Here is an 18,297-nt window from a genome sequence, read left to right on the forward strand (position 1 = left end):
TGTTTCATTATGATGATGAAAATGCTGCTTCAGTCAATGCTTGTAGAGAACATGTGACCGATGAAAATGGTGTGTAATGTTTTAAGACCCAAAGGACAAAATAATGCTCTTTCGCAACAGTGAACCCAGACAGGCAGCAATAACTTTCCTCTTACTGATGACAATCTGCAACAGTGGTCTGTACTGTCTGTTATGTAACTAACAAACAAATGACACATCATGCTGGAAAGAGCATAATGTGAGTGGGACGGAATAAGAGAAATAAACAGAGATGATAAATAAATAGAGTGGGTGGTGCAGTACAAATAGTACGTTCAAATGAGTTGATGACAGAAACACATAAGCATACCTATATAGACCACATCCACCTCCACGGGGTCTGAAATGTTCTTCCCCAGGGCGTTGGTGGCCACCACAGTGATGTTGTAGTTGACCCAAAGCGATGTGTCGTTTTTGTTGAAGAAACACGAGTTCTCGCCCGCGGTTCTGTAATCTGGGCACTCATAGACCGTTTCTGAGCTGCATATGAGAGATATCAACAGACACGTTTACACTTATACAAATTAGACACCGAAATAAAAAATACAAACATTTCTACAGCTAGTTTGTGTCTGAACACTGTGACAATTTAAAAGCAAAGTGGAAAAACTTGCACTCCTAAACAGATAAACAGTATTTTGGTGATGAACATGCCGACAATAATACTCATGTTGATATCATAAAAATATTAATTAATCTTGCTCAGTACATTTATTATGTTTGGGTTGAAAAGAAACTGATGGCATTTTGGCCATGTCTATTAGCTTTGATGCTAATCTATACTACCATACAAAACGTTTTTAAAGATATTAATACTTCTGTTCAGCAAGGATGAAATTAATCAAAAGTGACAAATACTTTTAAAAAAAAATAAATTTCAAATGAAATATATATATTTTTTTAATTAATCAAAGAATCCTGAATACATTATCATGGTTTCTATGAAAATATTAAGCAGCACAATTTTTCAACTTTTAAAATAAATGTTTATGTTTTTGTGCACCAAATCATGTGCATATTAGACTGATTTCTGTAGGATCATGTGACGCTGAAGACTGGAGTAATGATGCTGAAAATTCAACTTTGCTTTACAGGGATAAATTACATTTTAAAATATATTCAAATAGAAACCAGTTATTTCACATTATTACGCTTTTACTGTATTTTTGATGAAATGAATACAGATTTGGCGAGCATAAGAAACATCTTAAAAAAAATCTTCAAACAGTATTGTATATAGAGTACTAGTGTACTCCTTAAAGTTGACAAAATAAACCTTTTTTATTTTATTTTAGTTATATGCAATTAAAATACAGTCTTTTTTACAGTCATTTTATGATGATGAAAATGCTGCTTCAGTCAATGCTTGTCAATGCAGGAAAGAAAATTTGCTCTTAAAAAAACACATCACTATTTCTATGAACTCCATTTGGTGCAGTATTACACGTTATTGGGTTTGTGTACAGTACTTGCTGAATCTCAAAGCTGTAATGTTGGCATAACACTTCATGGCACTAACAAGGATCTGCTCTGGTGAAAATCTGAGGAGTTTTATATTTGACGTGTGTGTTGGCTGGAGGTATATCATGTATGCTTTCTGATTATTTCACATATGCGCTCAGAAACAGAAAGTAATAAACACATGGCAGAGAAACTGAGACTGAGTCTACTCTCAAGATAATAAAGAAATACTTTCTTGGCTCTAGAAAGGGAAAAGGTAGAAGAGAGACTGACTTTTCTAGATGGTAGTAGAGGGCGTAGGTGGTTGGCAGGCCTCCATCACCTCCAGGTTCCCACCAGCATGTGAAGGTCTCCTTCTCTGGAGAGCGACAGCTTGTGAGTCTGGGTTTGCCTGGCCGACTGACACCTATGGATATATAGTGCCCATTTAGAGTACATTAGTTGAATTCAACATCATGTTACATTAACCTTTTGTAAAATAGGTATTTTTCTGTCTGAAACATACATACGACTATTCATATGTAAAGTTTCACATTCGAAAATGTAGGATTTACGCAAATTTGTTTGCTTCGTGTTACATTAATATGGCTTACATTGTTCATCGAATATACTAACAAAAAACAACCATGTTATTCTTTTAAGTACATGTAAATAGCATGGTACTTAAATATGGTAATCATTCAGTACCATAGTATATATCAAAGTATCACAACGTGAGAATTTGATCTAGCATTTTACTTAAATATCTTTAAATAGTGAGGTTGACACAGAGGTAACATCAATGCTGTGAGATCTCGCTCTTTTAATATAGTATACACCATTTTTATTTGAATAAATATAAAAAATATAAAACACTGATCTAAACAAAAATGTATGGCAAGTCCATATATGTACACGACTGTTTGAAAGTTTGAGGGGGTCAGTAAGATTTTTAAATGCTTTTGAAAGAAATATCTTATGCTCACCAAGACTGCATTTATTTGACTAAAAATACAGTAAAAACAGTAACATAGTGTTTTAATATATGTTAAAATGTAATTTATTCCTGTGATGCAAAGCTGAATTTTCAGCATAATTACCGCAGTCTGCAGTGTCACATGATCCTTCAGAAATCATTCTAATATGTTGATTTGCTGTTCAAGAAATATTTCTTATCAATGTTATAAACAGTTGCTGCTTAATATTTTTGTGAAAACTGTGATATATTCTTTGAATATAAAATTCAAAAGCATTTATATGAAATAGAACCTTTTTTTGTCATTATAAATGTCTTCACTGTCATTTTGTGTCAATTAAATGCTGAATAAAAGCATTCATGTCTTTAAAAAAACCATACTGACCCCAAAATTTTAAACAGCAGTGTACAGTATGTGTGAAGATGAAGTTAGTCAGGTTGTACTGCTTACTATAGGTTTAAAAGCGATATAACAGAACTCCTAACACTGCTCACCTGCTGCTTGCGATATTAATTTGGCAATAAAGGTCAAAATCAGCACGGCCCCAGAGTTCCTCATCGTCCCTCGTGGCTTCTGAACTCCTTAGATCTGTCAGTGAGAGACAAGAGAGGAAAAGTGAGATATTAGATCTGTATGATGAAAGATATACTAAAATAGAGGTTGTTGAAGAGAGTAGATACACTACAGTAACTGTAATTGATTTGCATGTCTATGAACCATCTGTGTTTTAGTATAAACATAAGATACTGTATATAGTACGTGGGACCATTAAAATAAAACACACACTGAACTCACTTAGAAAATTTTCATTGTCGCCTGAAAAACTACTCACAGACCAGAGCAGTTAAATATCCCACTTCTGATATTTTATGAATATGACCATTAAAAAAAATGCAGTTCTAGTTCACATCCAATCAAATCAAATGAAAACATGTTTCTGAATTAGCATTTGTTGGATTGTTTGTTTGTTTGTTTGTTCAGATCAGATTTCATCATTTTTGTTTGTGTGCAAATATTCTTCCAGGAAGTTGGGACAAGGTGTTTTTGCAAAAATGTTTTTATCTATACATCAAACTAAAGACTTTGTACTTATGACAGGATGTGGTTTCACAATAATCAAATATGTCCTTTGTCACTCACTGGACATAAACAATACCTATCCATCACGTCTGCACCTTTCAACACTTTCTCAATCATTTGTTCCTTCAGTACTTCTTATCAAAGGACAATATGAATCATGATCTGTTTGATTTTAGAGAACAAAGCAATTCTGATCAACCAAGCTCATTTAGTTACTGTAAACTTGAAAGGTAAATCTATATTTCATGAGGTTTTGCAACCAACTGCTTACCAGTTAAAAATATAGTGGTCATCAAACTGCCACTTTCTACATTTTACATGGCCAAAGCAGCATGTAAAAGAGCACTATCTCTTAGTCTGGGAAATTTTCCACTACTTTTATAGGGTATTTTTGTGTGTTTACAACCTTGAGGCAAATGTTTTAAACTCTGCTTTTCAACATCCCCTTTCGGGCCCAAATACTGTTATTGGCATATGTGAAACTTTCAGAATGAATTGCTCAACTAATAAAAAAGGCAGACAGATTCATGCCTCCAATCAAAGTTTTAAAGGTCTATGGAAACAATTTTCAACTTGAGCTATAACAGACACACAGCTAAACAAATTTCCAAATGTTAAGCTTTTAAATGGGAAACAAAATACAATTTATTCTCTATACTTTTGTGAGAGCTCTTTTGACTTATGACTTATTGCTACTCAACTTCAGCACATTCATTGGCTAAATGTATGTATGTGTAACAGCTCAAGCTAGTTAAGTTTTGTTATAGGCTTTCCAAATTCTTACTTGTGTTTTAACAGTTTTGTGCCCTACCATACAAACAAGTGACTTAAAGGGGTCATGAATTGAGAAATCCAATTTTTCTTGATGTGTCATTGTACTGTAAAAACATCTTGTGAGTTTCAGAGCTCAAAACTTGCTTGTTAGTCTAAAACAGCTTTTATTGAAACCAATATCAGAAAACGACTCGTTTCAGATTTTGTCACATTATGACGTCATAGTGTGGTGAAAGCCTCCCTCTGCAGAATCAGATCAACGCCTACTTCTACATCATAACGTCTTTGGCCCCGCCCACTGGAGGGTTAGTGACATGAGAAGGACAGAAGAGCAATAAAGGATCATTGGACTAAAAAAAATTGCTACGAACAGCTAAAAAAAACGTAAAATATTTACGAATCTTTTATTTCATTAAGATATTTGTATCAATGCATTTTTATCATTTTATCGATAAGTGATTTAGATTTTTAGACCCCTTAACCTACCCCTAAACCTGTAATAGTAAAAACATAGAAAAAGTTTTTGATAGAGCTCCAAACGTAATACTTATTTCATATGCAAATATGTTAACCAGTCATAGCAACGGGTGTTTCCATTGAAGTCTCACAGCAGACACGCCACTTCCAACAGAGTGTTCAAATCAGAGGACTAAGATCAGGGTAGAAAATAGGGGTGAGCAATATAGCCTCAAAATGATATCATGATATTTCAAGAATATTTGCGATAACGATATTTATGACGATATAGAAAATAAAAACATGGAACAATGTTTTATTGGTGATTGCAGCTGGCAGGCAGCAGCATTTATTAGGGCAAACTAAATGAAGGGCATTTTCCATTATTTGCGGCGCGTTAAGGCCAATTTTTCGTGCAGGCAATTTTTTGAGACTGCGCGGATGGTGCGCGTACAACAGTGCATCCGCGAGGTGAATGTTGAGACAAGAGTAGGTGGTACTGCGCATATGTGTCGAGCTCGTTCGTCCGCGCTCATCCGTGGTTGAGTATACTTTGAAAGCTTTGCTGACGTGGCTGTGCGCGAGACGGAACAGAATGCGGAAAGTGAAGTATACCCAGGCCTTTACGGTCAATGCTTGTGTTTACACCAGCGGAGCCGTGGCATGTTTCAGAAGCGTCTCACCGCGCCACTTCGCTAAAGATATGCACCTCGCCTATTTTTGAAGGTAAGAGTGTGCGCTCCAATGTGCTCTAGAACCACTCTCGCAATACTTTAATGTCATACGCCGATCAGTCTGCGCAGCGCTGCTTCAAGTCGAACACACCTACTGGGTTTGTGGGGTTGTTGTTGTGCGTGCTAGGGAACGTATATCCGCCATACATCATGATGTCGCTATATCATTGATATCGCGATATGACAATCTTTTTACCATGTAAAAAATTATACCGGTATTATCGTGGACGGTATGATATGGCTCACCCCTAGTAGAAAATGTCCTTTTATTTTTAAATTATGACAAATTTTTATGTCAAAATTATACTAACATTATAAATGCACCTCAGGAAACATTATAAAATTATTAAAAATTACAGTTCCCTTTAAAAACAGCAATGTTGAATAGGGGTTGAACAATTATGACATACTGTAGCAGTTTTACAAAAAATCTTGTAACTCAAAAACATGACATTATATATTGACAATATCACCTTTAATGTGCCACTAAACTGTTACACATGCAATATATAATAATTTATATCATTTTAGAATTTTTCTTTCTTTCTTTTTTCTTTCTTTATTTTGGTAAAATTAAGAAATCGGAATGGAATTTTCCTACTTTAACTATGAATTAAACATGAGCAGAAGTCAACAGGACAAAAAAAAAGAAAAAAAGAAAGGTCAGAGCAAAAAAGGTGAATTTCTCTAATGAATAGTCATGAACAATCTGAGCAGCCAAGACTAGGCAAGCTACACTGTAAAGTTTTAGTAAATCACTGATCACTTTTGGCACTAATGTTATTGGCACTATGTAAATTTACAGAGCCAAAGAAACACCAGAGTATGTTAGAAGGATTTGAATTGAGGGATCTCAAGTGTTTTAACAAATAGGAAACATTTGGGTGGTTGCCTACTGACCAGATTCAGTAAAAAAATAAATAAATACCGGTACTTTCAATGTGCTCAGTAAGTTATATGCCAAGGTTTTGAGTGAAAAATAAGCAACAGCAATGCCAAAAATTTAGTGAAATACTACATTTACTCTAATTGGATCTCAAGTGTTTTAACAAATAGGAAACATTTGGGTGGTTGCCTACTGACCAGATTCAGTAAAAATAAATAAATACCGGTACTTTCAATGTGCTGAGTAAGTTATATGCCAAGGTTTTGAGTGAAAAATAAGCAACAGCAATGCCAAAAATTTAGTGAAATACTACATCTACGATATAATGTGTAGGATCAAACAAACATCAGAACACTCACATTCACTGTGCAATTTAGGTTTCTACTTAATCTTTTTTGTCAGGAAAAACTATTCAAAACTTAAGCATGTTACCAATGGCTTTGAATCAACTTGCAAAAACCTCAAAGTTTGCCTGTGCATGTAACTGAGCTCTGTAAAGTCTAAATCAATTGCACATCTTTCCAATTAATGGCCATACTAATAAATCTCAAATGATATCGCAAAAATATCTGGATGGATGAGGCCACGACCTATGCACCTCTGACTTGAGCTCATTTGTGTAACGCATAGAAACACGAACTGTCAGAAGACAACCAGTCCTGACTCATACTAGCAAAATATGACAGAAAATTCTCTGGAAACTAAATAGACATGAATTATGCATGAATTGTTTTCATTAGAATTTAGTCTTGAGAATTAATTCAAGCTGCGCCAACTGTGGCATGAGAACACAAGCTAATCAATCAATCTGAATGTTTATTTTCTGCTTTGTCATGCAGGCTGTTTTCTCATTTAACGTATCAGTTTCTGTCACTTTATGATATTAAGTGCTCCCAGTGTAAGTATGGAAATAATATGCAAATATATTAGGCATCTGACACCTCTGCAGAATCGGCTTAATCTCCAGCCTACCATTAATCTGATGACAAAAATAAGCACTAAGCACATGGAAAGCATGATATTAGGAATGCAGATTGAGATAGATGTAAATATGACAGATAGCAAATGAGGGGAAAAGAGAGAGTGAGAGAGAGAGCAAATAACTTTTAGGCATTAGGAATTAATGTTCTCAGGTTAAAGTTATGAAAAGATCTAGGAGGATTACCTGATCTAATTTTGCCCCATCATTTTACCTACAGGAGGTTTAACATTTGCACTGTGAATTGCGTGGAACTAACGTATTGTGTTAAACTATACTTAGGCTAATGAGTATTAATTATATACACTACCAGTCAAAGGGTTGGAATAATTAAGATTTTTTTATTTTAAATGTTTTTGAAAAATGTCTCTTATGCTCATCAATGCTGCTTTTATTTGAGCAAAAATACAGTAAAAGCAGTAATTTAAAAAAATAATATTACAGCTTAAAAGAACTGTTTTCTATGTTAATTTTGTTTTGTTTTTTGACTATAATTTATTCCTGGAGCAGCCTTTACTCCAGTCTTCAGTGTCACATGCTTGCAGGAAAAACATATTTCTCTCTCTCTCTCTCTCACTTTTTAAAAAAAATCTTAACTTTTGAATGGTAATGTGTCACAGCTTCCACAAAAATATTAAGCAGCAAAACGGTTTTCAACATTAATAATAGTAAGAAATGTTGTTTCTTGAGCATCAAATCAGCATATTAGAATGATTTCTGAGGGATCATGTGACACTGAAGACTGGCATAATGGCTGCTGAAAATTCAGCTTTGCATCACAGGAATAAATTAGATTTTAAAATATATTCAAATCAAAAATGGTTATTTTAAATTGAAAAACTATTTCATAATATTACAATTTTTACCGTATTTTTTGTCATACAAATGCAGCCTTGGTGAGTATAAGAGACTTTAAAATTATTAAAAATGTTTTGTAGATTACTAAACATAAAAAAACTACGCACATAAATATGGAATAAGAAAATACAGAATGTTAACTTCCAATGCTCAAATCTGTTTTTACTAACTACATATAAATTAGGAGTCATTCATGAATATAAATGAATGACAGTCATGTTGGGTGCATGTTTATATCGTTACAGAGTAGAGAGGTTATGTGGGTTGTCTCAGCACACATCTACCACAGACAGCAAGTACAATTTTCCAATTAGGATGGCTATATTTACCATTTAACCTATCACTCAAGACGGTACAACAGCTATTCAGAAAAAAGATGACATGGCGATGGTAGTCATTGCAACGAAATAAAATAAAATGCATTTTTCACTTCTATTCTGGACCTCTTGCCAGAAAAAATGCCAAGGTCGTGAATCATCATATGCCAGCAGGAGTGCATTAGAGCCCTTATTATGAGAAAAGAACATCATTGTTTGTTTGCTTCAGGAAATCCAGAGTTACCTGTATGCGATTAAACCCTATAATGTTTCAATTTGTATGGCTATTAAAAGCATTGACACTAAAATATTGCACTGTACACAAACAAGAAAGTAAGAGGGAAAGAAATCTTAGTTTTTATTAACTATGTAAGTTTTTCTAAATTAAAAAAATTACAATTCTAAGTTTACATTTTGCAATCGACCCTTCGCAAAGACCTGCCCCCCTTAGTTACTGTTGCTACGTTCAACAAGCCATGTCACTCTCACGCCACATCATGTTCTCACGCACTGAAAAATACATCGCAGAGCAAAGAGGGAACTGGCAACGTGCCGAAAAACAACACAGAGCAGGTTACTTTTGGTATTAAATAAAGTCTCAGCTTTCCAATTTGGTCATTTTTTAAGAAATTCAAACAATAAATGCAAACAAATTCAAACAATAAATACATACAAGAAATATGGCTCTTTAATGTGTCGTGACAGATCGTTGTAGCACCACCGTTCAAGCAGCACGTGAACCGATCATCTCTTCCTCTTTACTAGTTATAGTACAAAATAAACATGAATGAACATCAGAGGGTATTTTGTTTCAACTGCGGAAAAGCATCAATATATACCATTTTTCAAGTTCAAATCCACGAATGTTAATCTACTCTCCTGTCTGGATTGTTTGTCGGACAAAATGGCTGATTCAGCATTATGATTGGTTAAATCGCCTGTCAATCAAACTCCCTGCGAAGGGTCAATTCTGTTTTGTTCTGTAGTGTTTCTGCCACAGAATAAAAAACTAAATAAATGCTTTTTATCTCATAATTCTGACTTTTTTTCTTACAATTGTGAGTTTTATCTCACAATTATGATTATTTTTCTCATCTTACGGAGCCCCGCACATGACATGCAAGAAAAAATAAATGAATCGTGCGCACAATTTACTAATTCGTTCCCTCGATGTACTAAAACGTGCACACAATTACTATTTAGTTCCCTCAATTTGCTGATTCGTTCCCTCGATTTGCTAAATCGTGCGCACAATTTACTAATTTGTTCTCTCAATTTATAAATCGTGTGCACGATTTAGCAAATCAAGGGAACGAATCAGTAAATCGTCTGCACAATTTATAAATCGAAGGAACGAATTAGTCAATCGTGCGCACAATTTATAAATCGAGGGAACGAAATAGTAAATCGTGCACACGATTTAGCCTACTATTTTTTTCCTGCATGCCATGTGCGGGGCTCCGTAATATCTCACAAATCTGACTTTTTTTTCCCTGAATTGTAAGATAGGTCGCAATTACCTTTTTTCCCCCCACAGGTTTGGTTCTTGTAATTATTTGTGAAATTTACTAGCAATTTCTCAGTGAAAACTGTTTCCACACCAATTTTTTCAGTGTACATAGGGCATGTTGTCACATGCAAAACATCTGCCCAAGAAACATAATTAAAGATTTCCTAGAAAAGGGGCCATCTGTTTAGATATTATCCAGAATTCAGTGGAAAACCACAGCAGGAAGCAACTTTCAAAGATGCTCTCAAATAAAAACGTTCACGGTCGATTAACACTATTTTTTCCTGACAGTTTGCCATTGTCAGGCATTTGTGAGTCTACAGTGTGTTGTTCTTTCAAATACTGTTTTCCAGCCCCCGCAGCAAAACTCTGTGCCAGTTGCACAATGCACAACCATCCAGAGCAAGCCAGATCCAAACCGTCTCCTCCTCAGAGGTGTAGTGTTGCACTAGTGTGGGTGACATAGACCTGAAAAGTGATCGGCCATGAGGTAAATCCAGACTAATGTTAGGGATTAGGATCATTACATTGTTGACAGGTGGACCTGTGTCTCTGGGGGCATATCTAGTCATTCAGGTGGGCAGCGATAACTGCGTAAGACTAATTAAAGGGATAGTTCACCCAAAAATGAAAATTTGATGTTTATCTGCTTACCCCCAGGGCATCCAAGATGTAAGTGACTTTGTTTCTTCAGTAGAACACATATGATGATTTTTAACTTTAACCGTTGCAGTCTTTCAGTCGTATAATGCATGGCAATGGTAACAAAATCCATGAGTAAAAAAAACATGCAAAGACAAATCAGTTTGTGCCAGAAACTGAACAGTATTTATATCATTTTTTACCTCTAATACACCACTATGTCCAACTGTCTTTGGGCGCATGCATGGCATCCGGTGCGTGAGGTGTGTACGCGCTCTGGCGTAGTCTACGTTAATGGGTGTGTGTTGATATCCAGCCGAAGAGCAATCAACCATAACTTCAGACGAGCAGGCTCAGAAGTTGGGAATACGTGGAAAGTCACCACTCCCGAATGAGTTCGCGTGAGAGAACGTAATCTTTTAGTTTTAAGTCGGTTTGAACAATCCGAATAAGCGCAAGTAAGTACCATTTTGATTAGCCGTCGTACCTACAATGACTGTGCACTGTGTAAACAATGAGTGACGTATACGCGCGAGAGATCACTTCCGGCGCTTGCGTAAACTATGCCAGAGCGCGTACACACCTCACGCACCAGATGCCTGCGCATACCCAAAGACAGTTGGACATAGTGGTGTATTAGAGGTAAAAATTTATATAAATACTGCTCGATTTCTGGCACAAACCAATCGATTTCGTGTGTCTTAGGACATCAGTGTGTCGTCACGAGCTGCAGGGTTTAATTTGGATTTGTCTGTGCATGTTTTTTTTACTCTCATATATTTTGTTACCATTGCCATGCATTATACGACTGTTAGACTGCAACGGCTGGAGTTAAAAATCATCATATGTGTTCTACTGAAGAATCAAAGTCACCTACATCTTGGATACCCTGGGGGTAAGCAGATAAACATCAAATTTTCATTTTTGGGTGAACTATCCCTTTAACACAAATATCTCAAATAGTCTGTCGTCATTCAGGTATAATCAGATCCCATTGAAGGTGTAAACTCATGATGAATTACTAATGACACACTTGATTTACTACTTGGTTTACAAAACTGTAGCAATAAAATAACAAGCTTGTCTTTATTGAACTTCCTTGTTCTTAAAGGGATAGCTATGGAAGCTCGTTTCCAACATGGCCTAAAAAATTAAAAGGATAATTGTGACTTTTTATCTCACAATTATCTCAGTTCTGAGTTTCTATCTCACTTTTTCCTCAGAATTGCGCGATATAAACTCAGAATTCTGACTTTTCTCACAATTCAGACTTGTTTGTTTTACATCTCGCAATTTGTTTATTTTTTCTGCCACAGAATAAAAAAAGGTAATTGCGACATTCATAATTGCGAATCTCATAATTCTGACTTTTTGTCTCGCAACTGAGAGTTTATATCGTGCAATTGAGTTTTTATCTCACAATTCTGACTTTTTTCCTTCACAATTCTGAGTTTGGAAAAAAAAAAAAAACTTCCAAAGTGGAAATGGGCTTCCATAGTTCACCGAAAAATATGAATGAGTGAGTGAGTGAGCACAATTCTGAGTTTGGAAAAAAAAAAAAAACTTCCAAAGTGGAAATGGGCTTCCATAGATAGTTCACCGAAAAATATGAATGAGTGAGTGAGTGAGTGAATGAATGAATGAATGAATGAATAAATACAAAAATGTATTCATTCATTCAGTCAGCCATCATTTACTAACCCTCATGCCATTCCAAAACTTTCTTTCTTCAGCAGATCAAAAAATATGACATTTTGAAGAACTGTTCATGGTGTCCAAAATACCAACACATTCAAAACATTGAAACAGCATGACATTTCTGAAAATATCTTCTTTTGGGTTTCAAAAAGAAAAAAAGTCATACAGATTTGGAACTGCTTGAAGTTATGTACTGTAAATGATGACAGAATTGTGATTTTTGGGTGAACTGTGCCTGCTATCCCTGCTTGGGTGAACTATCAATGCTTCCAAATTGTTAATGTAGCTGCATATTTGATTTGTGACAAAGTAATGAAGAGGCTTTTGGCCCAAAGATAAGGGCCAAAATCTTTTTAATGTATCTGAATGCATCTGAATTTGATGTAAAATCATGCTTTATATTTACAAGCTGCCTAAGAAATACAAAAAGCAAAGAGAAGAAGCAGCACGTGTACTGAGCAGAACCCAAAATACTCTTAATTGTTTATAGATAAAAATGGACATTGTTGTTGGAATAACAGAACACTTTAAGTTAACGGTAAAACCAGTTGGACAATCTCTCTGACATCTTCCCCTGTAATCTAAAAATATATCAGCACTTGTGTTTGTGAATTCACGTTTCTGCAAGACCAAGACGGATTCATCCCTGGTTGCTCCACCTACATATCTACAGTACATTTAAAGGGGCCATATGATGCGATTTCAAGTTTTCCTTTCTCTTTGGAGTGTTACAAGGTCTTGGTGCATAAAGAAGATCTGTAAAGTTGCAAAGACTAAAGTCTCAAATTCAAAGAGATATTCTTTATAAAAGTTAAGAGTCAACCACGCCTACCTAAAATGGCTCGTTCTAACATGCCCCCACATGCCGCAAGCCCTCCGGACACTCCTTCGTCGAATCCGCCGCCTCTGCTCACTCTAGCCCCCAGCCTCTGCTCACTGTTTCGTTGTGAAAGCGAAACTACTTTGTTTGGCCTTCCAAAAATGGACACGACTAGAAATCAGTGGTTAAGTTGTATTTACAACACTGTTCCAGAACACTTAAACCCAAATATTCAGATGTGTGCAGCACATTTTATGGAGGACCGTTTCCTGATCCTGGTAGAGTAGACTACAATGCCGGCTGTTCTGACTCAAAGACTGTAAGTACGTTTTTTTTATATTTAAAGAGTTTTTATATTTTATATATTTTTAAGCAAGTTTTTTGGGCAGTGTAGAGTAGGGCTTGTTGTTTGTCATTTCTCCGATCACAAATGCAGACATGGTTTTATGTTTACGCGGCACGATGCAATGCAACGCGTAAAAAGACAGTATAAGTCATTATAATCCATAATTATGTCCCCACTGGATGCAACGATTGCCTCATTTATAATGGGTTTTCATGTTTTTGAATCATTGCTCCGGCCTGACAGGGCATCATCACAATATGGTAAGGGGCGTAACATTTCCGTCACACGCTTGAGGTATTCGGCCAATCACAACGCACTGGATAGCTGACCAATCACAGCACACCTCGCTTTTTTAGAACGATGAGCTTTGTAAAAATCGACGCGTTTCAGAAAGGCGGGACATAGAGGAGAAACAATAATGTACAGTATGTGGAAAATAATGTATTTTTTTAACCTTAAACCGCATAAACATATTTCATTACACCAAATACACAAAATAATGTTCTTTTTAGCAACATCATATGACCCCTTTAAGTATTACTGCATTAATCTGCTCATGTTAAATGGTATATTTAATTTCAGGGTGGCTTTGACAGCTTGTCCCAAAGTGAGCACCGAATTGGCATCAGCTCAACAAATTGCAGTGAATTACCTGAATGCCAGGCTGATGTTCCAGTATGTCCATTAATCAATCATGTAAACTCTAATTCAAAAGCACTGTTGTCATGTTCAGTCATTATTTCATAGCAAAGAACATTCCTACATTAATAGCACAAACTACTTGAGGAAAAATGAACACCTGTCTGAATTTGTCATGGTAAAAAAAAAAAACTTCATAGTAATAACTTTGGAGCTGTTGTTGCCAGAAACTCAAAGTAAAAAACTATATATTTTTATATGTCTATATATTTTACAACTTATAACTGTATATTTCATTAATCTGTCAAGCTCTAAAAAGGACAACAATTCTATAACAGTCCATAAATAAAAGTAGTCCAAATGCACTGTATATCAAGTCTACTGATAGGCTATATAATGGATTTTTAGACAAAATGAAATTTAATTATTCAATGAAAATCTTCCTAACCATCGAAGCTCTGATCTCTAAAATCAAGTATGAGATTTGAGAACTCCACGAAAAGGAACAATTTTCAATGAATAACAACTTACATTTCAGTCGTCTTTTTTTTTTTTTACTGCTCCTAAATAAACTCAGCTCTCCAAATATGATTCACTCAGAAGTGCAAACAGTCTGCAAAGACTCATCAACATCATCACTCTGACATAGGATCTGTGCCTCACATAGGCTCGATGATACCGAGCAATAAAAGCATCAAATTATGCAGAAGTGAATGAGTTCAAGTGAACAGGAAATAGGTAAGTGCTAAATAGAAGCTAACTTTTATAATCCGACATACTCAAAAACCTCTCTTTAAAACTTTAAGAGCAATATATATGAAAAGTTACAAAACTGTTTATATATATATATATAACTGTTGGCCACTTATCTATACAATCCAGACCCTCAAGATGGCACTAACCAACAAAAGACAGACTATCATGATAGCAGGAGTTTTATTACACGGCTCAATAAACAACCAGAGCTAAATGCAAGTGTGTTAAAGACTCTCATTGATACAATAAGTTGAATGACCGCTTAGGAAGTGTCAGGTCTCACTTTTAACAGGTTAAGAAGCTATTGTCAGCTCTTCCTGTGCGTTCAGTACCCAACACCATGCACTGGGTTTGATTGGTTTTATGCATCTGAATATCAAATTAATATTAAATACATAAGACAAATATAATTTGATTCCTGTTCGTACTGTACACTTTATTTGACCTCAGTTTATTGTTCATATCAGCATGAACAATTAAGATTGTATCACCATAAGTGAAACCAGAAATTGTTCAGTTTCAATTCAGCATTACAGTATAGAGCAAAAGTATCACAAGAAGTCTATTTGTACAAACTCAGTCTAAACTAAAGGCAAACAATACAACCCAAAAAATATTTAATTCATTTGATTCAATTAATCAGTTTTAGGAAAACTGTCAATATTCCAGACTATCAATATTCAAATGAGATCTCTGCCTCTGTTCGAATTGCATTACAATGTCAGCTGACAAAAGAATCAAATATGACACCACAAACCAACACTTTGAAACACAACAAGTCACCCATTATTAAACTGTTGATGAGCATTGACAAACTGGAACACTGAAGTCTTCACAGCCATTCTGTCCTCTTATTCCCTGGATTAGACCAATGCAAAGCTCATTACATAATGAACGCCTATATCAGCACTTTCCACCCGCTAATATAATTATACTGTAAAGTGCTGCTCTGATTCTGGCCCAGTGTGAGGCTACTTGATGGTCAAGCCAAAATCAAAAAGGTTAAAATCACACTTTACATCACAGTGCCTGTTAAGTGTATAATAATGAATTATAATAGCAGTGCACAGTGGTAACATACAGGCTACTTAATATGTAATTGTTTACAGCTGTAGTTCATTCATATTCACTCATATTGATTCATAGATTAGTGATTCTTTCTATATTTTTTAATATATAATAACAAATAATACACTGTACTAAAGGGTGGCCAACATTTTACACACTGATTTAACAGTTGAACAGTTTTTTGTTTTTTATTTATACAAACACCCTTGTCAAACGTATAAATAAAACATAACATAAAATATATTTTTTATTTAAATATTTTATAAATATAGATTTTCTTATCTACTTATAAAACTATACAAAAAGTGACGTTTTCTACCCTGCATCTATCTATCTATCTATCTATCTATCTATCTATCTATCTATCTATCTATCTATCTATCTATCTATCTATTTACTTGAATAAATGCAGTTAAGTTAGGTGTTACCATATGAAGCACTCTGCATGTTCTTACTGGTAACTAATAACTAACTATAACAACCAAAGTAAAGTGGCTTAAATATGAAATATTTAAACTAAGCAGATTTAAATGTGAAATTTAATTAATTACACGCAGAATATGTAGTTCAGTCAAATCATTCAACAGAACATTTTGATCATATAAATGTACTGTCCTGTATTAATAAACCCTGTTAAGTAGCTACTTATGTAGGAATGCTATCTTTTTTTCTTATTCAAACTCAGTCAAGAGCATTCAATGTTTTCGAGATCTCAGAGCAGAATAGTAGCAGTGGTACTGTCCTGTATTAATAAACCCTGTTAAGTAGCTACTTATGTAGGAATGCTATCTTTTTTTTCTTATTCAAACTCAGTCAAGAGCATTCAATGTTTTCGAGATCTCAGAGCAGAATAGTAGCAGTTCTGCGCTTACCTGCTGTTCACAGGGCGATCATGAGCTCCTACAATCCCGCTTCAGTGATCGTGCTGGCAGGCTTGCTGCATTGAACTGGCTGATTTCTGCTTTTCTTGCTTATGTAACCGATCATTCTCAAAGCTTAGTTGGTGTCTTGAGCAGATGTGCGTTCCTACAACTCTCAGGTAAATCAAATGCCATCGGGCGATGCGCATCTCCTGTCCAACCGGTCTGTCTGTCGGTGGGCGTGGCTTTGACTGCTCAGCTCCTCCCATGTCAACTCCTCCCACTCTGCGCTCAGTTTAATCTCATCCGCCCGGTACTCAGCGTTCGGTCAGCGCTGCTGCTGCTGAGATTCTGCTGTAGTTTCCATAATACATGAATGAATAATCTTGGATTAAAGATTGAAAGACTAAGATTGAAAGATTAAAAGTCTCAAATAATAAGTAAAAATTTATGAATTGGTCATAAAAAAAAGAATAATACTACACGCCTTCTTTCTTTGCGTGAACATTTGGGCGGCATTATGCAAATATTTCCACATAGTGAGGTAGATATGTGGGGGCGTGTTAGAACGAGCCGTTTTAGGGGGTGTGGCAGAGTCTTAACTTTGATAAAGAATATCTCTTTGGGTTTGAGACTTTAGTCTTTGCAACTTCAGGGATCTTATCTATGCACAATCAGCTTGTAACACTCCAAAGAGAAAGGAAAACTTGAAACCGCATCATATGACCCCTTTAAATTATATATGTATGTATGTGTATTCATATATTTGCTTAATTTATTTAATTTATATAATTTAATGTATTATTCACATTTTTATTACCTTTAAATTATTTATTACATTTTTTTAATATATTATTTACTCACATTTTAACCACTATAAAAAAACATTTTTATTTATTCTTATTTTTTTATTTAATTTTTAACAATTATAATCCCTCCCCTTGTTTTAAATTTGTGAAGTAACTGCGCAGAAATCAAAGTCTGTGATTTCAAAGTCAAATTTGTGCTCAAATTGATCAAAATATTATAAGCGGTACATTAAAGAGAGAATTTGCATTGCCGTGCAACTGAAGTGTTTGGTACATTCCAGCTTTTCTCTGCGGTTTTGAGACAAAAAGTGTAGAAAGAATATACACACAAAAGCCTATCATTTCACTGTGACAAAGTCTGAATCATGCAGTGTTCCCCTGGTATTTATTGTTAATATTGCATCATTTATAATTTAGTGACTCATGTGACTTCAAGATGATAGATAGATAGATAGATAGATAGATAGATAGATAGATAGATAGATAGATAGATAGATAGATAGATAGATAGATAGATAGATAGATAGATAGATAGATAGACTACCTGTTTAAATGTGTATATACAGCTGGCAGTTATTTATGATCATCCTGTATGACTCTAAACTGCTT

General features: G+C 35.0%; 1 protein-coding gene across 1 annotated transcript in view; it reads right to left on the minus strand.

The window, feature by feature from the left end:
• The window catches only part of LOC107584552 (prolactin receptor-like), a 36,266-nt gene extending 19,105 nt beyond the window's left edge, over positions 1-17,161 (minus strand). The window contains exons 1-4 of the mRNA XM_016271219.1: positions 16,892-17,161; positions 2,951-3,044; positions 1,774-1,906; positions 350-519 (exon numbers count right to left, since the gene is read on the minus strand). Coding sequence (XP_016126705.1) covers positions 350-519; positions 1,774-1,906; positions 2,951-3,014 — 367 coding nt within the window. The 5' untranslated portion in view covers positions 3,015-3,044; positions 16,892-17,161. The remainder of the gene's footprint in view (positions 1-349; positions 520-1,773; positions 1,907-2,950; positions 3,045-16,891) is intronic.
• Positions 17,162-18,297: the final 1,136 nt, after the last annotated feature.

The sequence above is a fragment of the Sinocyclocheilus grahami genome, unplaced genomic scaffold (genome assembly GCF_001515645.1).
Source record: "Sinocyclocheilus grahami isolate Dianchi unplaced genomic scaffold, SAMN03320097.WGS_v1.1 scaffold61.1, whole genome shotgun sequence".
NCBI classification, from domain to species: domain Eukaryota; kingdom Metazoa; phylum Chordata; class Actinopteri; order Cypriniformes; family Cyprinidae; genus Sinocyclocheilus; species Sinocyclocheilus grahami.